General features: G+C 44.6%; 1 protein-coding gene across 4 annotated transcripts; it reads right to left on the reverse strand.

The window, feature by feature from the left end:
* Positions 1–1,410: 1,410 nt before the first annotated feature.
* Positions 1,411–27,994, reverse strand: LOC129827647 (BCL-6 corepressor-like protein 1). 4 transcript variants are annotated; one of them, XM_055888677.1, is made up of 12 exons: positions 27,799–27,994; positions 16,547–16,634; positions 13,861–16,419; positions 13,373–13,505; positions 12,785–13,267; positions 12,170–12,378; positions 11,620–11,889; positions 4,659–4,825; positions 4,304–4,449; positions 4,104–4,181; positions 3,696–3,858; positions 1,411–3,487 (listed from the first exon to the last, which is right to left on the reverse strand). In XM_055888677.1, the coding sequence occupies exons 2-12, from the start codon at positions 16,550–16,552 to the stop codon at positions 3,088–3,090; spliced, it is 4,614 nt and encodes a 1,537-aa protein (XP_055744652.1). In that variant the 5' UTR covers positions 16,553–16,634; positions 27,799–27,994; the 3' UTR covers positions 1,411–3,087. The 4 variants fall into 4 exon arrangements, with proteins under 4 accessions (XP_055744652.1, XP_055744650.1, XP_055744648.1 ...); XM_055888675.1 differs by having other exon boundaries at positions 11,620–11,886; positions 13,373–13,508; positions 27,799–27,993; XM_055888673.1 differs by having other exon boundaries at positions 13,373–13,508; positions 27,799–27,993.
* Positions 27,995–27,999: the final 5 nt, after the last annotated feature.

Raw genomic sequence — 27,999 nt, forward strand, 5'->3', positions numbered from 1 at the left:
CTCTGGAGCAGGTTTTCATCAAGGATCTCTCTGTACTTGCTCCGTTCATCTTTCCCTAGATCCTGACTAGTCTCCCAGTCCCTGCCGCTGAAAAACATCCCCACAGCATGACGCTGCCACCACCATGCTTCACCATAGGAATAGTGCCAGGTTTCCTTCAGACATGATGCTTGGCATTCAGGCCAAAGAGTTCAATCTTGGTTTCATCAGAAAAATAATCTTGTTTGAGAGTCTATTAGATGCCTTTTGGCAAACTCCAAGCGGGCTGTCATGTCCCTTTTACTGAGGAGTGGCTTCCGTCTGGCCACTCTACCAAACCTCATAAGGATCGGACACCTTTTTCAATTTTCGCCTAAAATGACATACCCAAATCTAACTGCCTGTAGCTCAGGACCTGAAGCAAGCATATGCATATTCTTGACACCATTTGAAAGGAAACACTTTCAAGTTTGTGGAAATGTGAAATTAATGTAGGACACTATAGCACATTAGATCTGGTGAAAGATAATACAAAGAAACATCTCAAGGATGATCAATGGAAACAGGATGAACCTGAGATCAATTTAGAGTCTCATAGGAAAGGGTCTAAATACTTATGTAATTAAGATTTTTCTGTGCTAGAGCACGATGAGCCAAGTAAAGCCCCCCTGGCCAAATCCTCCCCTAACCCTGAAGATGCTGGGTCAATTGTGCGCTGCCCTATGAGACTCCGGGTCTGTAGTAACGCCTCAAGCACTGCCTTAGACCACTGCGCCACTCGGGTAGCAATGTTATGCAGAATTTGAGGAGAAATGTGTATTGAGCAAATATCAACAGCGTGGTGTAGCACCACTTATTTAACTGGGATTTGTTTTTCACAATTGAAAATACTTGTATTTTCTGCTGCTGCGAGCAAGACGGCAGGGAATTGACGCACGTAGGCTTATACACTTTGCACCCCTCAGGCTTTACAACGTTATGGCACAAGACTGGGTCACTGGTTCCTTCTTGTGGACATCCCGTCCTTATCACCGCACCATGTTGGGGTTTGAGTCATGCTGTGTACCTTTGAATCTCATATGAAGATGGATATTTCCTTGACAGTGCAAATTCTGCACGACATTTCAGATTAGGTAATCTCTATTTAGGCTGTAAAGGTTTTATCCGTTAGTGGTCATCATGGGTATTATATAACTAATGATAAGATTGGATAGACTACATACAGACCTGACACTGATGATCTCTTCAAAAGGTTGATTTATCACCAGTCTGAGTATTAAGATCAGCTAACATCTGTCTGCCTTCAGCCTTACATAATACGGTTTACAATGTAAAAGGTTTCGGTAACCGTTATCTTAAAGAGCACAGAGCAACCGACTGTAAATAGAATATGCTTTCTGATGAGCCAAATGAATACCCCACAAACAATACTTCACAATCATGCTTTATTCTGGTTGATTTAAAAAATAAAATAAAAATTGAATAGAAGGTTAACCTGTTTTAACAGCACTCACACAAGCAGTACATTGTCCTTTTCTCCAGACTAGATATATTCCACTTTCTTCATCATAGGTAATGAAACTATACTTTTTCTTTACATTTCTGTCACTTCATCTTAATTAAATATAATTTATTGGTTTTAACTTCAAACAAAAACTTCATTGATTGTCAACACAAATTCTAGCTTAGCACCAGTACAATAAAACTGTACTTTTGCTTGTTAAAATACTGTTTGCAATAAGGGGAGAAAAAAAACATCTCAGGAAGGATAAAGGGATCCTGAATTGTACATTTCAAATGAAGCACCAACCATACAAAGCAATTTTTCATAAATTGTTTGTCAGATACACAAGAGGTCAAATATATTAATGACTATTAAATTAAGAACAAACAACAGTGTAAATAAAACACACGCCACATAGCACGTTGGAGTTCGCCCATAGCCCCATGAGGAGGACAGAGGGGGGATGAGCAAGGCGCAGTAAAACCATACCTATCCCTCCTGTGAGTCACTCTTATGCAGCAAAGTGAAGGGTGGCAGTCAGAACAGAGGACGCTGGTCTCCCCACAGATGCTATGTGGCACTTCTATTCCCACTCCCATCATCTGGTAAGCAAGAGGAGGGAAGAAAACTACAGGGACACCTTTCCATTTGTTGAGATCTGTAAACAAGTATTCATTCTCAAGTTCAACTAAATCAATCCATGATCTGGGGGTAAAAAGCCTACAGGTAGATGCTTGGTGAAATCATGTGCACTGCAAAATGAAAGACAAAAGAAAAGTAACACAAATCGAATGGCCATCTACTTAGCAACTTGAGAATGCTCTGTAGTTGAAATGGATCACTGTGGTTCCATGGTTCTGTTAGCTGAGCAGATTGTGTGTCTGTGTGTGTGGGTCCGTGGTCTCTTCTCTGTGGGTCTCTGGGTCTCCCATTTTAACAGAGGAACCATCTGGCTCTGGGGCCTTCCTGCCACTGTTAGCTGGCCTGGCTGTAAGCCTTTTAGCTGCACGCAAGAGTTCACCCAGATAAAAACCTTGGATTATCTCCCACCGAAAAATATTATCTTTCCTTCAGGAACAAACAAACTGAACAAAACCACAAAAATAAAATCCTAAACATAATCCATCCCTTGCCACACGAATACATTAATACCAAATGTGATCACTCTGATGGCAAGATATACATATAGTACCATATACATACAGAATCATAAAAAAAGATCTTTACAGAATATTTCTTGGGTCCTGAAAAATACCTACAGATTGGAACCTGAAATCTGCTCTCCAGCACCGAGCACCCACACCCATCCTCAAGGTGGTGCTGCCTTGACCCCCATTTCTCCTCAATGTGGAAGTCCCAGGTCATTAGTGAGGTGTGTTCTTCCCAGTGGCGTAGACCAGTGGAGGCTGCTGAGGGGAGGACGGCTCATAATAATGGACGGTAACGGAGCAAATGGAATGGCATTAAACACATGGAACCATGTGTTTGATACCATTCCACGAATTCCACTCCAGCCTTTATCACGAGCCCACCCTCTCCAATTAAGGTGCCACCAGCCTCCTGTGGCGTAGACATTGTTTGGTATTACCATACCACAACCACCATTACAATGGCTGCAGCCTCCCAACATTGTTAATTTTAATCTGCTGCTTGCGGGAGGTTAGGGTGAGACTGGGGACGTGTAAGGGAACAGTTGGGATGTGTGAGGGGCTGTGAAAGAGCAGGGGGGGCTCCTCCTCCTCCTCCTCGTCCTCCTGTAGGATGTGAATGGAGGAACCCAGCAGTCCCTGGAGCTCGGGGACACAGCGGACCAGCTCCACCGGCCCCTCTCCCTCTTCCTGAGGCTGTGCGGAGGCTGTGCTCACCTGGCTGACAGACACCTGCCTACACATCTCTGTTCGCGCCAGGCTCACCACCTCCAAGTGCGGGTACCGCGCCCGGAATATCCGGGAAGACATCTTCAGCCGCTTCAGGACATCCATCAACAGGAACCAATTGCAAAAGCTGTCAGGGACAAACGCAGGGTTGGTATAAGAACTAGCTGAGCCTATCCAACAAGCTGATATCTGAAGAGCGGTTTGAAGGATTTCAAAAGGTGCTTCGGGGTTTAAAATAGTAAGGAACAAAAAGCCCTAGATTATGGGTGGAAAAGCTGGGACTGTGTGTGTGTGATTGTGTTGACAGGTGATTTTCTGCTCTGGTGTTGACTCACCCCTGGGTTAATGACACTTGGACATGGTAACAGGGTAAGAGGGGCTCCGAAGAGAATTCAAACATGAGACAGTCCCTATCAGAGTCTCTCTCCTTCCTCCCCTCGTCCTCCTCCTCCTCCCGCTGAGAGAGCAGGAAGTCCCAGCATGCCTCCTGGCCATTCTCTGAAAATGTAGTGACGTGAGCTCAGGACGGCCAGGAGAACTTGATTCACCTTTGTTCTAAGGACTATAAGCCTCTTGTTTCACCATGGGCTTAAGGCTCCCCCTAGTGGACTGTCCTGTTCATACCAACCACACATTATAATCACGGCATACACAAGTCATAGCACAGATAAGAGTGGATACATAGCAGTGGATGCAGAGGTCAATGGTGAGGAAAATAAACCAATCAAACAAAGGCTTTTTACCAAACATGGAGCTGCTGTAGAAGTCCCATGGCAGACTGGGGTCCTGGTCACTTCTCCCCTCCAGGTCTGTGAAGTATTCTGAAACAAAGTAGATCCAGGGTCAGATTAAAACTCCACCAAGCACACATCTGTGATGTTCAGAAAAGGACAGACTGATGTGTGTCACAGGGGTCACAAGTGAAGATGACAGGTTAGAGTACCTTTGAGGAAGGTCTTCATGCTAGGGCTCTGGGCCAGTTTGACCGCCGTCTGTCCGGAGTAGGTAGCCAGGGTGGGGTCAGCCCCGTGGTTAAGCAGCATCCACAGCTCAGGTAGGTTATCACTTGCTACTGCGTCATGGATGGGCCTGAAAATATACAATAACATGTGTTACTTTTCTCATTTCATCAACATACATATCAACTGCATTACAACGGATCTCATATAAGCCAAGCGTGAATGTCCAAAATGAAAGTCCTTTATTGCAGGCATAACCCTTCAGCTGAGTGTATGGCATACAATATGCTCTCCAAGTCTGAGCCCTTATTAAGTGTTCAGAAGTCATTAGACGCCCACCGTGTTCCATCCTGGGCGCTGCAGTTGACGTCGGCCCCGTGTTTCAGCAGCACCTGGACGATGTGGCTCCAGCCTCGAGAGCACGCCTCGTGGAGAGCCGTGTAACCTGCGTTGTCACGCCGATTGACCTCCCGCACATCTTTTTCCAGACAGTAGAGCACCACGTCCTGCAGGAGGGACAGCAGGGGTTTAACATCACAAAAAATATATATATACAGTATATCACAAAAGTGAGTACACCCCTCACATTTTTGTAAATATTTGAGTATATCTTTTCATGTGACAACACTGAAGAAATTACACTTTGCTACAATGTAAAGTAGTGAGTGTACAGCTTGTATAACAGTGTAAATTTGCTGTTCCCTCAAAATAACGCAACACCCAGCCATTAATGTCTAAACCGCTGGCAACTTAAGTGAGTACACCCCTAAGTGAAAATGTCCAAATTGGGCCCAAAGTGTCAATATTTTGTGTGGCCACCATCATTTTCCAGCACTACCTTAACCCTCTTGGGCATGGAGTTCACCAGAGCGTCACAGGTTGCCACTGGAGTCCTCTTCCACTCCTCCATGACGACATCACGGAGCTGGTGGATGTTAGAGACCTTGCACTCCTCCACCTTCCATTTGAGGATGCCCCACAGATGCTCAATAGGGTTTAGGTCTGGAGACATGCTTGGCCAGTCCATCACCTTTACCCTCAGCTTCTTTAGCAAGGCAGTGGTCGTCTTGGAGGTGTGTTTGGGGTCGTTATCATTTTGGAATACTGCCCTTCGGCCCAGTCTGTACATTATTCCTTGAAGCTATTTTATCACCCCCAGAAACTTCCTTTTACTCTCTGTTCTAGACGTTCTAGACGACCAATTCTCATAGCTTTTAGCCGTACCCTTATCCTACTCCTCCTCTGTTCCTCTGGTGATGTAGAGGTGAATTCAGGCCCTGCAGTACCTAGCTCCACTCCTATTCCCCAGGCGCTCTCTTTTGATGACTTCTGTAACTGTAATAGCCTTGGTTTCATGCATGTTAACATTAGAAGCCTCCTCCCTAAGTTTGTTTTGTTCACTGCTTTAGCACACTCTGCCAACCCAGATGTTTTAGCCGTGTCTGAATCCTGGCTTAGGAAGACCACCAAAAATTCTGACATTGTCATCCCTAACTACAAGATTTTCAGACAAGATAGAACGGCCAAAGGGGGCGGTGTTGCAATCTACTGCAAGGATTGCCTGCAGAGTTCTGTTTTACTATCCAGGTCTGTTCCCAAACAATTTGAACTTCTACTTTTAAAAATCCACCTCTCTAAAAACAAGTCTCTCACTGTTGCCGCCTGCTATAGACCACCCTCTGCCCCCAGCTGTGCTCTGGACACCATATGTGAACTGATTGCCCCCCATCTATCTTCAGAGCTTGTGCTGCTAGGCGACCTAAATAGGAACATGCTTAACACCCCAGCCATCCTACAATCTAAGCTTGATGCCCTCAATCTCACACAAATGATCAATGAACCTACCAGGTACCACCCCAATTCCGTAAACACGGGTACCCTCATAGACATCATCCTAACCAACTTGCCCTCCAAATACACCTCTGCTGTTTTCAACCAAGATCTCAGCGATCACTGCCTCATTGCCTGTATCCGTAATGGGTCAGCGATCAAACGACCTCCACTCATCACTGTCAAACGCTCCCTGAAACACTTCAGCGAGCAGGCCTTTCTAATCGACCTGGCCGAGGTATCCTGGAAGGATATTGATCTCATCCCGTCAGTAGAGGATGCCTGGATATTTTTTTTAAATGCCTTCCTCACCATCTTGAATAAGCATGCCCCATTCAAGAAATTTAGAACCAGGAACAGATATAGCCCTTGGTTCTCTCCTGACCTGACTGCTCTTAACCAACAGAAGAACATCCTATGGCGTTCTGCATTAGCATCGAACAGCCCCCGTGATATGCAACTTTTCAGGGAAGCTAGAAACCAGTATACACAGGCAGTTAGAAAAGCCAAGGCTAGCTTTTTCAAGCAGAAATTTGCTTCCTGCAACACAAACTCAAAAAAGTTCTGGGACACTGTAAAGTCCATGGAGAATAAGAACACCTCCACCCAGCTTCCAACTGCACTGAAGATAGGAAACACTGTCACCACCGACAAATCCACTATAATTGAGAATTTCAACAAGCATTTTTCTACGGCTGGCCATGCTTTCCACCTGGCTACCCCTACCCCGGTCAACAGCACTGCCCTCCCCTCTGCTACTCGCCCACGCCTTCCGCATTTCTCTTTCTCCCAAATACAGTCAGCTGATGTTCTGAAAGAGCTGCAAAATCTGGACCCTTACAAATCAGCCGGGCTAGATAATCTGGACCCTTTCTTTCTAAAACTATCTGCTGAAATTGTTGCCACCCCTATTACCAGCCTTTTCAATCTCTCTTTCGTGTCGTCTGAGATTCCCAAAGATTGGAAAGCAGCTGCGGTTATCCCCCTCTTCAAAGGGGGGGACACTCTTGACCCAAACAGCTACAGACCTATATCTATCCTACCCTGCCTTTCTAAGGTCTTCGAAAGCCAAGTCAACAAACAGATTACCGACCATCTCGAATCCCACAATACCTTCTCCGCTATGCAATCTGGTTTCAGAGCTGGTCATGGGTGCACCTCAGCCACGCTCAAGGTCATAAACAATATCTTAACCGCTATCGATAGGAAACAGTACTGTGCAGCCATATTCATTGACCTGGCCAAGGCTTTTGACTCTGTCAATCACCACATCCTCATCGGCAGACTCGACAGCCTTGGTTTCTCTAATGATTGCCTCGCCTGGTTCACCAACTACTTCTCTGATCGAGTTCAGTGTGTCAAATCGGAGGGTCTGTTGTCCGGACCTCTGGCAGTCTCTATGGGGGTGCCACAGGGTTCAATTCTTGGACCGACTCTCTTCTCTGTATACATCAATGATGTCGCTCTTGCTGCTGGTGAGTCTCTGATCCACCTCTACGCAGACGACACTATTCTGTATACTTCTGGCCCTTCTTTTGACACTGTGTTAACAACCCTCCAGGCGAGCTTCAATGCCATACAACTCTCCTTCCGTGGCCTCCAATTGCTCTTAAATACAAGTAAAACTAAATGCATGCTCTTCAACCGATCGCTGCCTGCACCTGCCCGCCTGTCCAACATCACTACTCTGGACGGCTCTGACTTAGAATATGTGGACAACTACAAATACCTAGGTGTCTGGTTAGACTGTAAACTCTCCTTCCAGACTCACATCAAGCATCTCCAATCCAAAGTTAAATCTAGAATCGGCTTCCTATTCCGCAACAAAGCATCCTTCACTCATGCTGCCAAACATACCCTTGTAAAACTGACCATCCTACCAATCCTCGACTTCGGTGATGTCATTTACAAAATAGCCTCCAAAACCCTACTCAATAAATTGGATGCAGTCTATCACAGTGCCATCTGTTTTGTCACCAAAGCCCCATATACTACCTACCACTGTGACCTGTACGCTCTCATTGGCTGGCCCTCGCTTCACACTCGTCGCCAAACCCACTGGCTCCAGGTCATCTACAAAACCCTGCTAGGTAAAGTCCCCCCTTATCTCAGCTCGCTGGTCACCATAGCAGCACCTACCTGTAGCACGCGCTCCAGCAGGTATATCTCTCTGGTCACCCCCAAAACCAATTCTTCCTTTGGCCGCCTCTCCTTCCAGTTCTCTGCTGCCAATGACTGGAACGAACTACAAAAATCTCTGAAACTGGAAACACTTATCTCCCTCACTAGCTTTAAGCACCAGCTGTCAGAGCAGCTCATAGATTACTGCACCTGTACATAGCCCATCTATAATTTAGCCCAAACAACTACCTCTTTACCTACTGTATTTATTTATTTTGCTCCTTTGCACCCCATTATTTCTATCTCTACTTTGCACCTTCTTTCACTGCAAACCAACCATTCCAGTGTTTTTTTTTTTACTTGCTATATTGTATTTACTTCGCCACCATGGCCTTTTTTATATTTTTATTTATTAATATATTTTATTTGCCTTCACCTCCCTTATATCACCTCACTTGCTCACATTGTATATAGACTTATTTTTCACTGTATTATTGACTGTATGTTTGTTATACTCCATGTGTAACTATGTGTTGTTGTATGTGTCGAACTGCTTTGCTTTATCTTGGCCAGGTCGCAATTGTAAATGAGAACGTGTTCTCAATTTGCCTACCTGGTTAAATAAAGGTGAAATAAAATAAAATAAAGTCTCCGAAGGGAGGGGATCATGCTCTGCTTCAGTATGTCACAGTACATGTTGGCATTCATGATTCCCTCAATGAACTGTAGCTCCCCAGTGCCGGCAGCACTCATGCAGTCCCATACCATGACACTCCCACCACCATGCTTAACTGTAGGCAAGACACACTTGTCTTTGTACTCCTCACCTGGTTGCCGCCACACACGCTTGACACCATCTGAACCAAATAAGTTTATCTCGGTCTCATCAGACCACAGGACATGGTTCCAGTAATCCATGTCCTTAGTCTGTTTGTCTTCAGCAAACTGTTTGCAGGCTTTCTTGTGCATCATCTTTAGAAGAGGCTTCCTTCTGGGACGACAGCCATGCAGACCAATTTGATGCAGTGTACGGTGTATGGTCTGAGCACTGACAGGCTGACCCCCCACCCCTTCAACCTCTGCAGCAATGCTGGCAGCACTCATACGTCTATTTCCCAAAGACAACCTCTGGATATGACGCTGAGCACGTGCACTCAACTTCTTTGGTCGACCATGGCGAGGCCTGTTCTGAGTGGAACCTGTCCAGTTAAACCACTGTATGGTCTTGGCCACCGTGCTGCAGCTCAGTTTCAGGGTCTTGGCAATCTTCTCATAGCCCAGGCCATCTTTATGTAGAGCAAAAATTCTTTTTTCAGATCCTCAGAGAGTTCTTTGCCATAAGGTGCCATGTTGAACTTCCAGTGACCAGTCAGTATTAGTGAGTGTGAGAGCGATGACAACAAATTTAACACATCTGCTCCCCATTCACACCTGAGACCTTGTAACACTAACGAGTCACATGACACCGGGGAGGGAAAATGGCTAATTGGGCCCAATTTGGACATTTTCACTTAGGGGTGTACTCACTTTTGTTGCCAGCGGTTTGGACATTAATGGCTGTGTGTTGAGTTATTTTGAGGGGACAGCAAATTTACACTGTTATACAAGCTGTACACTCACTACTTTACATTGTAGCAAAGTGTCATTTCTTCAGTGTTGTCACATGAAAAGATATGATCAAATATTTACAAAAATGTGAGGGGTGTACTCACTTTTGTGATATACTGTATATATAAATAACACTTGTCTTTTCCTGCTAGCACTGACTGATCAATTTTTTGTTGTTGATTGATTTTATTATTATATTGTCCTGTATCTTCAGGATGCCCAGCACACTTGGACTTATAAGACACTGTATTTGCCGTGGCAAAAATAAATAAATGAAGTCTATTTATGTTCACGTACACTACGTGGCCAAAGGTATGTGGACACCTGCTGGTCGAACATCTCATTCCAAAATCATGGCCGTTAATATGGAGTTGGTCCCCACTTTGCAGCTATAGCCTCCACTCTTCTGGGAAGGCTTTCCACTAGAACATTGCTGCAGGGACTTGCTCCCATTCAGCCACAAGATCACCAGTGAGGTTGGGTACTGACGTTGGGCGATTAGGCCTGGCTTGCAGTCGGCGTTACAATTCATCCCAAAGGTTTTCGATGGGGCTGAGGTTAGGGCTCTGTGCAGACCAGTCAAATTCCTCCACACCAATCTTGACAAACGATTTCTGTATGGACCTCGCTTTGTGCACGGGGGCATTGTCATGCTGAAACAGGAAAAAGCCTTCCCAAAATTGTTGCCACAAAGTTGGAAGCACAGAATCGTCTAGAATGTCATTGTATGCTGTAGTGTTAATATTTCCCTATACTGTAACTAAAGGGCCTAGCCCGAACCATGAAAAACAGCCCCATACCATTGTTCCTCCACCAAACTTTACAGTTGGCACTATGCATTCGGGCAGGTAGCGTTATACTGGCATCCGCCAAACCCAGATTCGTCCGTCGGTCTGCCAGATGGTGAAGTGTGATTCCAGCCAACGCTTGGCATTGCGCATGGTGAACTTAGGCTTGTGTGGGGCTCTTTGGCTATGGAAACCTATTTCATGAAGCTCCCAACAAACAGTTCTGGTGCTGACGTTGCATCAAGAGGCCGTTTGGAACTCGGTTGTGAGTGTTGCAACCGAGGACAGACTTTTTTTTACGCACTACGCGCTTCATCACTCTGCCGTCCCGTTCTGTGAGCTTGTGTGGCCTACCACTTAGCGGCTGAGCTGCTGTTGCTCCTAGACGTTTCCAATTCACAATAACAGCACTTACAGTTTACTCTGGCAGTTCTAGCAGGACAGAAATTTGACCAACTGACTTGTTGGAAAGGTGGCATCCTATGACGGTGCCACGTTGAAAGTTGCTAAGCTCTTCAGTTCGGGCCATTCTACTGCCATTCTTTGTCTATGGAGATTGCATGGCTGTGTGCTCGATTTTATACACCTGTCAGCAACGGGTGTGGCTGAAATAGCCAAATCTACTAATTTGGTGGGGTGTCCACATTCTTTTGGCCATGTAGTGTACAACATACTGATTTTGCTGATAACTATTTAATTGAAAATGTCTTTACTATGATGACTGTGATATATAGTATAACTAGCTATCTTAAGATGAGTACACTAACTAACTGTAAGTCGCTCTAGATAAGAGCGCCTGCTAAATTATTCAAATGTAATGTGTGATAAACTGAAACATCATTGGGTTAGGGTCTGGTATGGGGTATGGGGCCCACCACACCGGAGTAATGGTAGGGGGAAAAGCGCTGAGCATGAATGCAGGCAGGTGATTGGGTGGAGCAGCAGAACAGTACCTGGTAGCCCAATCGGGCGGCTCTTTGTAGCAGAGTCTCCCCGGCGTTCTTGTTGACAATGAGCCGGCGAACCTCTGGAGGAACAGGTCTGCTAGGGGGAGACTCTGGTACCCCTCCCCTTCCTGAGGTCCCCTTCTTACTGGCTGGAGGGGAGGACGAGCACTTAGGGGTAGCCTGGAGGCCTGCTGGTTTCTTAGCGTCGGGGCTGTCGTCATCCGTTGCCACAGAGGCAAGGCGCTTTCCCAAGCTGCAACGTTTGGTCTTGAGCTGCTTAAAAAAATAAACATTTTGCAGGGTAATGAGAAAGTAATGTGTGACGGAGAGTCACAGCAAGGACGAACGGCCTCACACTCTGCGCTGGAGGAAATCAGTTGCCAGAGCACCAAAAAATGTAATATGTTGTAGTAGAGATTTTCGCCACAAGGGGGAACCATGAGCTAAGCCTTTAGGCTCATAACAACACACTATATCTCACAACAAGGATCTGTTTGGCAGGAAACACAAAGTTCAGACCTATGGCCCCTGCGATGGATGCCGCCGAACTTCCTACCTTCTTGGGCTCATCTGTGTCACTCAAGTGCTTGCTCTTGAACTTCCTCTTCCCAGAGGGTTTGTCACTGGGCTCTGGGGAGGCCTCTCTCTCCGGGCGCCGCACCGACCCTGAGCGGGTGAACGAGGGCCTCCTGGGATCAGGCTCTGGGCTGGCGCCACAGCAGGTCAGAGAGGCACTGAGGCGTGGGTACATGGCAGCCGTCAAATCTACAGAAACACAGCAAATATTTACTCAATGGTTCTAAGCAGTGTAATGGATGTTATTTAAACATGTTGTGTACCGACAGACTACTATGAAACTACAAGACAAGAAAACAATGAGACCAGAACCAAAGCCCCATCACATTAAACATGCCTTCCATCTCTCCTGAAGTGTGCCATGCAAAATAAACGGTGGGTTAACAGCACTTTAAGGATATATGGATGTTTTAACATAATAAGCTGCAAATAGTGGGAAGCTACTGCATACGAAACCAGTTACACTGTATACAGTTCTATTCAGTCATTCAACTCGTACCAACTTTGCCTTGTGTAAGGCCCACTGTGATATTAAAACCACATCCAGACAAACCTGCAGCTGCTTCTATTTGTTCCATTTCCAGGTGAACAGTACCTGATTCAGATTGAGTGCCCTGCCTGGTGGTGACAGATCTCTCCTCCCCCTCTCCGTCTCCATCCCTGTCCTTCCCAGTGATGTACTCCCCATTCTGGTATTTCCTGTTCCGACAGCGGGACCGTTTCTTGTGTTTGAGGGCGTCTCCCTCAGTGCTGGGGGCGGGTCTGGCCTTGCCCTGGGCAGCCTTCTCAGGCAGGGGGTTGGTGCGCGGTCTGCCCCTGGGCCGGCGGGCAGGCTGGAGAGGAGGGGCTGTAGGGGAGTGGGGGAGATTTGGGGAAGGTGGAGGACTGAAGCCCCAGTCGTCCAGCCAAGCCTCATCACCCCTCCGTCGGCCCCTCCTCAGCCTGGGGGTGGAGCTCTCTGAGCATGCTGGCTCCTTATTGGGTCTTCCAGGACTGCTGAAGGAGACTGGGGTCTCAGAGCACTGGGGACTGGGGAGAGGACTTCTCCCATTACCTGTGAAACCTACTTCAAAACCTACTGCAAAACAACGTGGACAGAGGAATCATAATAAAGGATTTGTGATTAGATCTTTGGCTGATGTAGTATGTGAAGTTCTAATCTAATCAGAAGAGACAGAAATACCTGGTTTGTTGTGAGCAGTCTGCTTGTTATCAGTGGGGCTGCTCTTCTCCCTGCTAGTGTTCTCTCCCTCCTCCCTGTGTGGGGATGGTACAGCCAGCGACAGACTGTGCTCCAGTACAGGTGCACATGGCTTCTTCTGTGGCAACACACAAGGGACAGAGTGAGAGCAGTAAATGGGCCATTCAGGCAATTGATCGTAAAGCTTTGATGGTAACGGAGAGCATACGGACTGTATAAGCACTGAATTGCCTTTGTATTTCAATCAGTATACTTGAATCATAATACAGACAGGTAAGTTGATGGGTGGTTGATATTTCACATATTTTTTTCAATTCTGCTTCATTATAAATGCAGACAAGTGTGTGAATGTAATACCCGTTTTTCTTTATTCAACCAACAAAAGAGAATAATGTCATTGTACAACACATAATCAAAACAACACACCTTGATGGAATTGTAAATATTACAAAAGCAGAATAACAACTTACCTTTTTGGGACGTGGTTCTTTCTTAACTGGAGTGGTCTCCTGGCCTGGCTTTTTCTTCACTGGCACCACAGCCATCTTTGAAGGGTCCAGTGATGACTTCTCCTTTGCCGGCTTCCTTGGACTAGGGGGCTTCTTCTGTTTGGTGAAGGCAGCTTTTGGTTTGGTGGGAGACTCCTCCTCTCCTCTAGTTCCATTGGTCTTCTTCTCCACCTCGGCTAACCCTGCACACTGGCCAGTGAGGATGGATAGGGCAATCCCCTCCAATTTAGCACGGGGATCGAGACCAGCAGTAGCCTTACTCTCCTCCTTCACGGTTCCTCCCTCCAACTCCTGGGCTAATTTGCTGTCCATCCTGTTTCTGTTAGCTGAACCACTACTTCCAAAGACCTGTATCTCTTTTCCACCTGCCTGCTCCCCCAGTTTAACATGTTTCTCAGAGCTCTTTCCTCTGCACTCAGAGACACCCGTTTTCTCAAGTTTGTTCATAACTTGTGTGGAATACCCTTTAGAGGAAAGTGTCTCTTTGTTCTCCACAGATCTGATAGGTGGACATCCAAAGGCAGCAGTCTGACGGAACAATGTGTCCTGGCCCATTGTGTGGGAGCTCACCACAGCCTTTCTGGATGCCATAGGCGATAGATGGCAGTATCCCTCGCCGGTCAATGTAGTGGTCTCTAGAGCTTTTTGCTTCACTATGGACTCAAGGTTGGATAGTGGGGACATTCTGGACAGGCTTTGATGGGCACTCTGAAATTTGGGACCTTCTGAACCTGTGGCCCCCTTGACTTTTGGAGTCCCTTGACTGATCTTTCTCTGAACAGAAGCACCTTGGTAAGGAAGAAGTGGTGGTTGCTGCCATAATGGCTTGACAACAGTGAGGGAGTATGGGATTGCTGCTTTGACACTTGCAGATTTCTGATAAGAGTGTGAGTTGGTAGAGCCGGGAAGAGCTGTGGAGAAAGCCCCCTTAAAGGGACAGCTTTGTGTTACAGCTGGGCTGGTACTGTTAGGGTGCTTGATAACATGAACGTGCTGGTTACTCTTCGTCATGAACAATGCCTTCTTTCCCCTTGTGGCCAGGTGTTCCCCTTGGTCAATGATAGAGATAGTCTCCTGTCTAGCGAAAGTCTGGAACTCATCCTCAAAGGACCCCTTCCCATCTTTGCTACGTAGGGTGGAAGCAAGTATGGGGCTGGCCACACCTACATAGGTTCCTGGGAGGTTATTAATAAGGCCTTGAGAGCAACCTTTGACCCAGGATGATTTGGATTCGAAACCCTGGTGATTTAGGGGCCTGATGCTCTGCTTTTGATAAGCCCCATTTCTGTGGGTGTCGGGTAGGATTGGGTATGGCCTCTTTGGATGGAGGGCAACTTTCTGACATGCCTCGTTATGGAGATGCTCTGTGGTGGCAACTGTGTTTGGAGGGTCTTTGACCGCTTTTGGCCTCTTCGACTTGGCGGACAGGTCGAGGGGCACGTCCCTTGCTTCAGTCGGGCAAGTGACCGCATGGTCCTTAGCAGCAGACGAAGCCTTCAGTTTTAGAAAGCCTACAGATATCTTGTCTGCACTGCGGTGCGGAGGGCCTTTCTCCACATGGTTCAGCAGCCTGCCCTGAGTAGTGATGCTGGCCAGTGAAGGGCCACAGCAGATGGCAGCGGTGGGAGACAATGTGAAGAGGGGTGGTGGGGCAGAGCCTAATGCTGGGAGAGTGATAGTGGGAGAGGCCCCCACTGAGGCGATGGAGGATTTCTGCTCCCCTCCAGCTTTGGAGCTCTTGCTACTGGACGTCGACTTACATTTGAGTTTGTGTGTTGCGGTGGGTGTTTTCTTTTCAAGCGCTGGACTTCGACCCACTGAGAAGTGATATGGATAGGTCCGCAGCAGTGGTGCCACGCCAGCAGCTGCGCTTTGTGGTTGACTCCCCTTCTGAAACTGGCTGCCTGTGGCTTCTCGCAATGCTGCGATCTGACCCAACGCGGGTGGAAGAGTGATTTTGCAGAGTGGGGATGAAAAGTTAGTGGAGGGAAGAAAAGCAACAGGCTGGCCTGGTTTAAATAGTGTTGAGCACTGAAAACCAGCTGGAAGACCAATCACTGGCTGGGTCTGAGTATGTGGTTTCTTATTGGACATCACACTGCTGTGACTTGGGTTAACTGGGTCCTCAGGGCTGTTCTTTGTACCACACGGCCACTGATGTGTGGGAACGACCCCAGCACCATCAGCCTTGGGTTTAGGGACCTCTGATCTCTTCTTGTCGGCTCTCTTGTCAGAGCTAATGAGGGGAGGGCCTGACGTTGGAGCATTGTTGTGTTCTTGCGGGGGATGGACAACTGGGCAATGGTTGAAGTTGCTAGGGTCTGAACAGACGTTGATCTGCGTTTTACAGTCTGTTGCTGCGGTGGTCTTATTTGGCTGACTGAGGAGCACATCTCCTCTGAGCTCAGGGGGCAGCGTCTGAAGGGGATTCCCCACCATGCTCGCAGACACTTTAATGGGAGCACCGATCTCTCGGCTCACCGTGCCTCCATCCCCTACATTCATTGGAGTGGGATCCACCTAGATAACAAGAAAGGTACATAAAGCCCATGTTCACTGCTCATGCAAATATCTCTCAGGTAAAGCACCATAGCATAATCTGTGAAGCTTACAGTTCACTCAGTCAGTGATCAGGCACAACAATTACCTGCATATGCGTTTTCTTAACACAACATTTCTTAGGTGTAGTTGACCTCAGGTCTGCAGCAAGGTCTTCCTCTGTATAGGATGCTATGCTGTTGAATGAGCATATTTTCATTAACATACAACAAAGCTGTAACTGCATTAGATTATAAAAAACAATGTCAAACATTCTGGAAAAGAGACATTTGTACAGATATTGCATTAATTTTCATCATGGTAACATTGGCTCAATACAACCAATGGCTGATTATTTTTAGCTCATGAGTCTTGTCATAGAAGAGGTTAGAAAAATATTAGTAACCTTGTAGTGTTGCGAAACCGTTTAGCCAGCCTACTGCTAACACTACCAAATATTCATAAAAGTAGTACACATTTATGTTAAGTTGGCACATTTAGGCTAGACATAATTGTTTAACGATTTTCGGGGGATTTGTTGAGAAAGTGCTCGATTGTTTTCTATGTGTAAAGGCTTGCACTCGCATCACACCGAATGTGGCTGTAGCGTTCGTCTGCCGATCATTCAGCGCATTTAGGGACCACCCGCTGTAGACGCCTGACTGCCGACACTGAACACACTCGATTCGCAAATTACATTCACAGGTGCTAAGTACTCTCAGCCAGCAAACGCTATTGTTGTGTCTCAGCCCAAAGAGAAGCTTGATGACGAGAGATGTCACTGTCCTCAGTGACACACTCCAGGAAGGCTTGGATGTTGAAGTAAAAATATACGTTATATATTACTTTACTTTTTTTTTTACTCTTTGGTATGTTATTCCTATAAAGAAAAATGCAATAATGGTACAAGGCATATTTGCCAATAACTTTCACTTACTCTATATTTATATTTAGTAGTTCAGCTATGAGTATGCCTATTTGCATGAACATAAGAACATTGGCGTTGATGTTCTGCCCTCTTAACTCGGGCCGGGATGATACCAGTATCATAAAACTCGTTAGTATCGAGGCAAGGAAACAACGAAGCAGATTTGACTTCTTTAGGAGAACAGCCCTAATGTTGGAAACAACCATCATTATGTTGTCATCCAGAGTCACATGGATTTATTTTCCCAGCTACAGCACACAATATTTTACATACAGTGTTTTTTTTTTTTTTTTAATTCCATGGAAAAAATATTGCGATACTGGTATTGTCACAACCCTACTCTTAGCCAAGGAAAATTGGCACATATTGCTTTAAAGATGGAAACCATATTTTCTGAAATCTCTCACAGTTCTCCTTAGTGTTGAACGGATGGACTCGGTCAGTGCTGACCAAGTCATGCATGCTGCAGCACAGTGGACTGTCTGAGACCACAGAGAGAAGAAGAAACATGGGAAGCAGGTGGCGGTACCATTCTGAAATCCCTATACCAAACTCATTCAAGCGGCCTCAACCCTCAAACCATTTCCAGCTCATTTAAGAAATCAATCCAAGAGTCAAGGGGAAGAGAACCTGAGGAATAACTTCATATAATGTAATTCAAATTCTTAACTACAGATACTCTATTATCAAGAATGAATCGTATAGTTGATACATCTCAAAGCACGGGAGAGTAAAGAAGACTCAAAATTCAAGTCTAGCTTCTGTTTCCCTGCCATGATGCCCACATTCCAAAGTAGAGAGAGCAGTTAGCAATGACATCTCATCAGATAGGCCAGGAGACTGTAACAAGGGCCGTAGACATATGTGAGGACCCCCCCCACCCCCCAAAAAATATATATACAGTACCAGTCAAAGGTTTGGACAAACCAACTCATTCAAGGGTTTTTCTTTATTTGTACTATTTTCTACATTGTAGAATAATACTGAAGACATCAAAACTATGAAATAACACATATGGATTCATGTAGTAACCAAAAAAGTGTTTAGATTTTAGATTCTTCAAAGTAGCCACCCTTTGCTTTGATGACAGCTTTGCACACTCTGGCATTCTCTCAACCAACTTCACCTGGAACGCTTTTCCAACAGTCTTGAAGGACTGAGCACTTGTTGGCTGTTTTTCCTTCACTCTGCAGTCCAACTCATCCCAAACCATCTCAATTGGGTTGAGGTCTGGTGATTGTGGAGGCCAGGTCATGTGATGCAGCACTCCATCACTCTCCTTCTTGGTCAAAAAGCCCTTACACAGCCTGGAGGGGTGTTGGGTCATTGTCCTGTTGAAAAACAAATGATAGTCCCACTAAGCGCAAACCAGATGGGATGGGGTTACGTTGCAGAATGCTGTGGTAGCCATGCTGGTTGAGTGTGCCTTGAATTCTAAATAAATCACTGAGTGTCACTAGCAAAGCACCCCCACACCATCAGACCTCTTCCTCCATGCTTCACAGTGGGAACCACACAAGCAGAGATAATCCGTTCACCTACTCTGCGTCTCAGAAAGACACGGCAGTTGGAAACAAAAATCTCAAATTTGGACTCATCAGACCAAAGGACAGATTTCCACCGGTCTAATGTCCATTGCTCGTGTTTCTTGGCGCAAGCAAGTCTCTTCTTCTTATTGGTGTCCTTTTTAGTAGTGGTTTCTTTGCAGCAAATCGACCATGAAGGCATGATTCATGCAGTCTCCTCTGAACAGTTGATGTTCAGATGTGTATGTTACTTGAACTATGTGAAGCATTTATTTGGGCTGCAATTTCAGAGGCTGGTAACTCTAATTAACTTATCCTTTGCAGGAGAGGTAACTCTGGATCTTCCTTTTCCTGTTGTGGTCCTCATGAGTGTCAGTTTCATCATTGCGCTTGATGGTTTTTGCGACTGCACTTGAAGAAACTTTCAAAGCTCTTGAAGTTTTCCAAAGTAATGATGGACTGTCATTTTTCTTTGCTTATTTGAGCTGTTCTTGCCATAATATGGACTTGGTATTTTACCAAATAGGGCTATCTTCTGTATACCACCCCTACCTTGTCACAACACAACTAATTCCACAAATGAACTTTTAAAAAGGCACACCTGTTAATTGAAATGCATTCCAGGTGACTACATCATGAAGCTGGTTGAGAGAATGCCAAGAGTGTGCAAAGCTGTCATCAAGGCAAAGGGTGGTTACTTTGAAGAATCTCAAATCTCAAATATATTTTGATTTGTTTAACACGTTTTTGGTTACCACATGATTCCATATCTGTTATTTCATAGTTTTGATGTCTTCACTATTATTCTACAATGTAGAAAATAGTACAAATAAAGAAAAACCCTTGAATGAGTTGGTGTGTCCAAACTTTTGACTGGTACTATAAGTATTTCCACCCGAGTCAATACTTTGTATACTGAACAAAAATATTTACTCAACATGGAACAATTTCAATGATTTTACTGAGTTACAGTTCATATAAGGAAATCAGTCAATTGAAAAAAATGAAATAGGCCATAATCTATGGATTTCACGAGACTGGGAATACAGATATGCATCTGTTGGTCACAGATACCAGATACCATGGATCAGAAAACCAATCAATATCTGGTGTAACCACCATTTGTCTCATGCAGCGCGACACATCTCCTTTACATAGAGTTGATCAGGCTGTTGATTGTGGCCTGTGGAATGTTGTCCCACTCCTCTTCAATGGCTGTGCGAAGTTGCTGGATATCCAGAGCATCCCAAACATGGTATATAGGTGACATGTCTGGTGAGTATGCAGGTCATGTAAGAACTGAGACATTTTCAGCTTCCAGGAATTGTGTACTGATCCTTGCAACATGGGGCTGTGCATTATCATGCTGAAACATGAGTTGATGGCAGCGGGTGAATGGCACGACAATGGCCCTCAGGATCTCGTCACGGTATCTCTGTGCATTAAAATTGTCATCAATAAAATGCAATTGTGTTGTGCCCATACCATAACCCCACCATGGGGCACTCTATTCACAACGTTGACATCAGCAAACTGCTCACCCACACAAGCCATACATGTAGTCTGCAGTTGTGAGGCCGGTTGGACGTACTGCCAAATTCTCTAAAATGACGTTGGAGGTGGCTTATGGTAGAGAAATTAACATTAAATTCTCTGGCAACAGCTCTGGTGGACACTCCTGCAGTCAGAATGCCAATAGCACGCTCGCTCAAAACTTGAGACGTCTGTGGCATTGTGTTGTGTGACAATACTACAAAATATTATTTTTGCACATTTTGGAAAATGTCAGGGATCTTTAATTTCAGCTCATGAAACATGGGACCAACACTTTACATGTTGTGTTCATATTTTTGTTCAGTTTACATACACTGAGTGTACAAAACATTAAGAACACTTGCTCTTTCCATGACATAGACTGACCAGGTGAAACTAGGATCCCTTATTGAGGTCACTAGTTAAATCCACTTCAAATCAGTGTAGACGAAGGGCAGGAGACAGGCTAAAGAATGATTATCAAGCATTGAGACATGGACTGTGTATGTGTGCCATTAAGAGGGTGAATGGCAAGACAAAAGATTGAAGTGCCTTTGATTGGGGTATGGTAGCAGGTGCCAGGCGCACCAGTTTGAATGTGTCAAGAACTGCAACGCTGCTGGATTTTTCATGCTCAACAGTTTCCTGTGTGTATCAAGAATGGTCCACCACCCAAAGGACATCCAGCCAACTTGACCCAACTGTGGGAAGCATTGGAGTCAACATGGACAACCATCCCTGTGGAATGCTTGACAACTTGTAGAGTCCATGCCCTGATGAATTGAGGCTGTTCTGAGGGCAAAAGAGAGGGTGCAACTAAATATTACAAAGGTGTTTTTAATGTTTTGCATACTCAGTGTATATGTTGTACCCAATAAAGAAAATCTATTATGGGTCAACATGTAAATATTTCTCCCAGCGTTGATCAAAGCTCATAATGCTTATATTATTGATCTGACTTGACTTTTAATTTCGCCTGCCTCTTTGCAATCATGTACAGAGTTTTCTTCCTGTTATGTGTGCAATTATGCAAATTACACCAAACAATTTTACCACTACATAACTGATATTTATACAGAATCATAAGTAATATTCTAACAATTCATGTGAATGTGATAATATGATCATCTGTGTGCTCCATTGATGTCTGTTTGTTCCGACATCAATGAACATTAATGCCTCCCCCAACCCCTCCTTCTGGACCACCCTAAAACTCAAACCCTGGATGTAAGTATCAAATGCACCCACAATCATATGAATCTTGTAGTATTCCTAAATAATGGCACCTTAATTAATATATATGACAGAAAGCAACACTTCAAATGCTTTCAGTCAACACACCCTGCGAGGAAAGGTGAGCCACCCCGCCAGACAATAAATGAGACGACTACAAATGGGTCCGTTTATAACTATCCACCAGCAAATATGAGAGCAATGCATCGAGGTGTTAAGATCACTGTAGTTGCCGAAACATACCCATAACGTAAAACGTGAGTGACAGCCCAGGTAGGCTATGTCTCTCCGCTGAAGTCGGCAAACATGGGCTGGATATAGCTGCAAGTATATAACTGAATATGAGAGACTTCTGTATTCATTATCGCATAACATCATGTTGCTACTTGCTAATACTGCTAGTTTGTCTTTGTGCTACAGTTAAATCGTCTCATCTGGTGAGTATCCAACTGGAATACTATGGATGTATTTGATAAACATATATTTTGTCAGTCTGCACACCATGCTGGCAAAACAAAGTTACATCTGTCCCAACTATAAGGAGGTGGCTGTCCCAGAGTCAATCGGCTAAGTCTAAAAGATAAATCAAATAATCTCCCTCGGACTCCAGACTAGGTACCTGCTCCCGGTCAATGGACTGCACAGCCCTCATGCACAAAAGAGATCCATCCGTGTGTCAAATCTATATGCTTTTGATGATGCAGAAAATACAGTCGACGAGCGGGGTCGTTTTATTCCACTAGTTCAACTAATCGAAAAATTGGTTCAATCTCTATAAAAACAACATATTCACGCTAAAACTCCGGGCATCCCACTCGCCCAAAGAGCTGGAAAGCAGTCGTATCATAAAAGGAAAGGACGACACTATTGCCTCTCAGGTGATCAGTCAAAACAGACGACACATGATCAAAATGGAACCAAATGTGTCCTTGATTTTTGAAGGGAGAATGATGCGATAGCAACCAGCATAATAGGCTACAAAGCATGCATTTCCAATATCTAGAACGAAACCACTGACTCGAGAATTTATTTTGCCTTATCAAATACTTACATCGTTCATCCGCACTTGCACGATACCCTACTTGCACAATGTGGACAACTACCGTCACATAATCTTGCCAAAATCAATCGATAGCCAAATATCACGGAACAAACATTCCAAACTCCAATGACCATATTATTTAATCAATCCAAAGACCACGAGGTACAGTGTCCATGACGTATTTTACTGATAAATAACATAATTGAAGAAACGAGGTAAAGATATAATGTTGGACTGTATTGAATAGACTGAAATTGATTGTATGAGGGATACATCGCACTTTAGCTGACAGTTTCCTTTGCTCATTTTCTGACGAAAAGTATTTCAGAACTAACAGAGGGTAGGGCAACAATCTACACAGAACTTGTAGATGGCTACTGTAACGTGCACCATACACAATAAGGAAAACAAAATGTAACTCAGGTTCAAAATACCACGAAAAAATGTCAGATCGCTGCGCAGCAAAGTCTCCGCGAAGCCAGTACTGGTCTGCATTACACAGTGCTATGCATGTTTAGACAGGCTACTGTATTTATCTCCGGTCGTGCGACACAAAATGTTGATTTGACTGTCTTTCATCGGCCCTTACCGAACTGCTTCTGTGTTCAAAGACATGCATGAGACCGACCCGAAACGAATCGTCTCGTCCCTGATACTGAATAATTCGAAGGGTACTTAGCAAGCAAGATAACGATGTCAAATGGCACAAACAATTACAAACCCGTTCGTCCAGGGTGTAAATGAACAGTATATATCACGGCTCCAGCGAGAATCAAGTCTTTCGTTCTTGTCGGTTGCTGTTCACTAATCTCGACGGTTTTCGGTTCTGAAAGTCCGGGGGGTTTTGTCAAGACAGTCCGTACCGTATCTCGGTCTACGGTCTGGTGGGAGAGAAGGGGCAGAAGGTGGGCTGATAGTCTGGGATTTGTAGTGTTTGGCTACCCACGCGCAAACTATACAAATCCTGTGGTGGGAGGAGTACGGACTGCAAGTACCAGCATGCAACGAGGTACTCCAGCCGCTCAAGGGGAAAGGGGGATCGCAGCGGTGCGCTAAACTGAAAAAGCTTACCGAAGTAACAAAGTGAAAATTGACATTTTCATCATAAAGACACCGATTTATAATGAATGAATGCAGGAATAACAATCATTCATAATACAATGAATGGAAGTACCCCTGCGGATGGTTGCATTATGGACTAAAGAGGGCCAACAAAAAAAGTGAGAGAGGTATTGGTTCAAAGGCATTAACACGAGGGGGCCGAGATCCTGTCGGGTGTGTGAAGGGGAAATACTCACATTTCACGGTTTAGTTATGTTATGGAGTCCCCATCATTATCATAACAACTTACTGTATGTAGCCTTTATGGATTTGATGTATGGTCAAAGAATATAGCCTTGTTGTAGGCGGCAGAAATCTATTTGGACAGACTTTCATATATAGCATAAAACATTACATTTTGAGACAAGAATTAGGAAAAATACGACCACACTATATTATCACCCCTCGAGGCCCAGTTGTACACGCCCTGCTTACACTACTTAACAATGCACATTGCCCCTCACTGCCTCTCCTTTGACAACCAGGCCTCCAACCAACTTGTACTTCAAACATCCAAACACTGACCTTGATCAATGCCCTGAATACAACCTATCTCACCTATTCCAGGCATCCACCTTAAATTTCAATCCCCTCCCCAATCATAATCCTAAATGACTGATATCCAGAAATGCACAATTTCCCCAACTCACACCCCACATCTGTCTCCCCTCTTGGTACTTGGTACTGTTTCCTGTATGTTTATTTACCTGGTCTCTCCCCCATTCTCTTTACATTGACCTTTACTGTCCTCCCAACTTCTCCACTTCTTTAATGCCATTGTCCCTTCCTTCTCAAATTCATTCATAGTCACAGCACAGCCTATAGGGCCTTTAGTCCCTCTTTGACCCGTCTTGCATGGTTATTCATTTATTCATCACTGTGCTGATAGCTTTATCTGTAAGACAAACATTCTGAGATTAAAATACATTTCTGAGGATGAATGGTTCGAATGAATTCACACTGTGCTTCATGACTGAAACAGGGAAAATTCCAAATATACACTGTGTGTACAAAACATTAGCAACAACTGCTCTTTCCATGACAGACTGACCAGGTGAATCCAGGTGAAAACTATGATCCCTTATTGATGTCCCCTGTTAAATCCACTTCAATCAGTGTAGATGAAGGGGAAGAGACAGGTTAAATTTGGATTTTTAAGCTTTGAGACAATTGAGACATGGATTGTGTATGTGTGGCATTCAAAGGGTGAATGGGCAAGAAAAATATTTAGGTGCCTTTGAGCGGGGCATGGTAATAGGTGCCATGTGCACAGGTTTGAGTGTGTCAAGAACCACAATGCTGCTGGGATTTTCACGCTCAACAGTTTGCCGCGTGTATCAAGAATGGTCCACCACCCAAAGGACATCCAGCCAACTTGACACAACTGTGGGAACCATTCGAGTCAACTTGGGCCAGCATCCCTGTGGAACGCTTTCGACACCTTGTTGATTCCATGCCCGATGAATTGAGGCTGTTCTGAGGAATGTGTTCTTAATGTTTTGTACACTCAGTGTATATGGCAAACTCTTTCTTTACCTCGCTCAAGAGTAGTCAAATAAGACAAGGGTGATTTCCTTTAGAGGTGCATCACATTTTCTAATTTCAGTCTCTGATCAGTATTTCATCATTTGAAACACATGACAATCTGACCCTTCATAAATGTGCAATAGGCCTACATTTATCATGCTATAGGCTATTTCCTTCTGTTGGTGTCACTGATTTCTAGACAACCATGGACATCAATTTCTAGGTTGTAGGCCATGCAAGACGGTGTCATTCTAGAAATATACTACAGAAGGTGAGATTAATCACTGTTTTTTGTTTTTTTAAATGTGCATAATGTGTTGAGTAATTCTACCTTTATCTTATATAATATTGGCACCGTGTCCGGCATGAAGGCCTTTTAACTGAGAATTATCATGACGATCAATATATCTGCATACAATAAGACTGAGACATGCTTGATGTTTTAGAAGTGTATCAGCCAAGAGATTATTATTTCAACATGTAAAGTGACCTACACATTTTTATGACAAAATATTATGTTAATAAGCACTCAACTCATATAAGCCTTTACAGGTGGTAATTAACAATTAACAACACATATATGAAGTAAACTAAAAGTTTTGGAGCATTGATTAATTGTTTTCATAGAGTTGTAAAGAATGCTGAGGTAAAATAGGTGTGAATGATCAAGGTTCAACCAATATAACACTGATTGCAAGTTTCAACGAGTGTCAGGTTATCTGGATACATCTTACAGTTCATTTGAACAGGCACCTGTCCTAAAAAATACATTGGAATGTTTGGAGACTTGGGCGATTTAATAAGGCTGAGAACCTATAAGTTATATTACCTTGCAAGGTCAAAACGGTTAGAGACAGGTCTCGAAGCCTGGGTTGTTTTGCTTAATGCAGAATAAACATAATAGCCTACCCCAAAACATTCAGCAGCCCACTCGCTCTTACAGTTGATATCTAGAGAAAAGCCTTTGGCACATGGCTTATAACAATTTCGTCTATCTAGAATCAGGCCGGCGCGGGACTGTTACCTGCATCATAGGTTATGCAGGTAAAAACGAAGTAACCTTCTGGAATAGAATGTCACCGACTTATGAATGACAGACATTGTAAATATAAATTCCGTTATAGCAAATGTCTAAATATCAGGTAGTCTAAAGGATGATGGAAGTAAACATTTATGTTGGTTGTTTAACAATGACCTATTTCTTCACTGTCTCCCGGCCGCAGCCGTTGCAGCACAGTGATGCACCCCCATCGGACGGACACACGTTCGTCTTTCAACTATTTCGCAGGCTTCATCTCGGTAAAGATAGCTTTCGGTGTGTAGGATAATTTGCCCATTTCCCAAAACCGTTCACTCGCGAACAGCAGTGAGTGCTGCATGTCGGCGGTCAGCCTAATATTGACATATAGCCAAATATCAAAATAGGACAAATACACACGTCACACCGCCCGAGCTACATAATAACACGCCTGATTTTGAATGTGCCTTCCTATAAGCGGAACCAGGTTGTCGGCAGTGTTGACATTGCATTGTGTCGGAGCGGGGGTTACCCAGAGACCTCAACGACAGAGCGAAAGCAATCCCGGTAGTGACCGGCTACTCCGGGCTTCTCCAGTTATCGACGAGTTTTAGTCACTGCCACTACCAGCGGACGTTTGAAGCTATAGGTTCAAACAACTTAAATACCGCGAATTACAGTATTCCAGTGTAAATCTGACTGGTGATCAAAAGAATTACACTTAAAACAGCAAGTTCACAGTGAATGAAGCCACTGTGTTTTGTTGAAGGCCTTGTGAAAATTACCGTCGTTCCCTAACAAAACGGGGCTTCGGCTACTTTGAGTAAATTTGGTCGATTTATGGAATTTTCTAACGCCTTATCAAAAAAACCTAGGCCTGGGATACTGCCCCTACAGAGTAGGCCTAAGGCATGTCCTGTCACGTCTGAGTTCGCGGTTGCCATTACCTGGTATAATGTTTACGACGATAATGGAGTAAATCATCCTAGCCTATACCATGGAGGCAGAGAACAAGTTGGAGACGATGCTCTGAGTTGGCAGGTTGAGGATGCCACTGAGGTGTAAACTCATGGCAGATGGACAATAATATTATAATAAAATACAGTGTGAAACTATAATTCACTTTATATCTTTTTAGGGATGTAGAAGCCTTAGCAAAATATAATACGGACCACTGCCTACTGAGACAGGATTTCACCCCAAGAAACATGTGACATGTTTATCATGACACTTGAAGACGTCTTTACATTAACATTTGCACACCTTGAATACCTTTAGACAGGTTTGTTATGGTCTGTACATGTATTTACAAACTTTACTGTACACAATTATTGACAGCAAAGTTTGAGAGAGTTGACTGTTGCCCTCCATGGCGTTGTACCCTGCCCCCCTTAATGCCCCCTGCTCGCCAGTACGCCTTTGTTATTAATCGCATGGTATCGCACCGCCTTACCTTGCGCTTCAAACTGCCCTCGCAAAGCTTGCAAATAGAGCCTTTCACACCGCGACAAGTGATTGCTTGAGACTTGGTGACTTCTGTAGGTGTCACTAATATGAATTTTTGGTAGAATAATTCCGGAGTGAAATTTTGACTTCTCCTCGCGATCTTCCCTCATCGCCCGTTTTCAGAACGCAGCAGCTGGAGATGAAAATC

Source organism: Salvelinus fontinalis, chromosome 29 (genome assembly GCF_029448725.1).
Source record: "Salvelinus fontinalis isolate EN_2023a chromosome 29, ASM2944872v1, whole genome shotgun sequence".
Classification (NCBI taxonomy): Eukaryota; Metazoa; Chordata; class Actinopteri; order Salmoniformes; family Salmonidae; genus Salvelinus; species Salvelinus fontinalis.

Excerpts from the sequence above, each read along its gene's own strand:
- LOC129827647 (XM_055888673.1), bottom strand. Across the intron at positions 13,509-13,860 it reads AAGAACCACGTCCCAAAAAG|AAGAAGCCATGTGCACCTGT; the intron begins GTAAGTTGTTAT and ends GTGTTGCCACAG. Across the intron at positions 11,890-12,169 it reads ACACAGATGAGCCCAAGAAG|CAGCTCAAGACCAAACGTTG; the intron begins GTAGGAAGTTCG and ends TATTTTTTTAAG.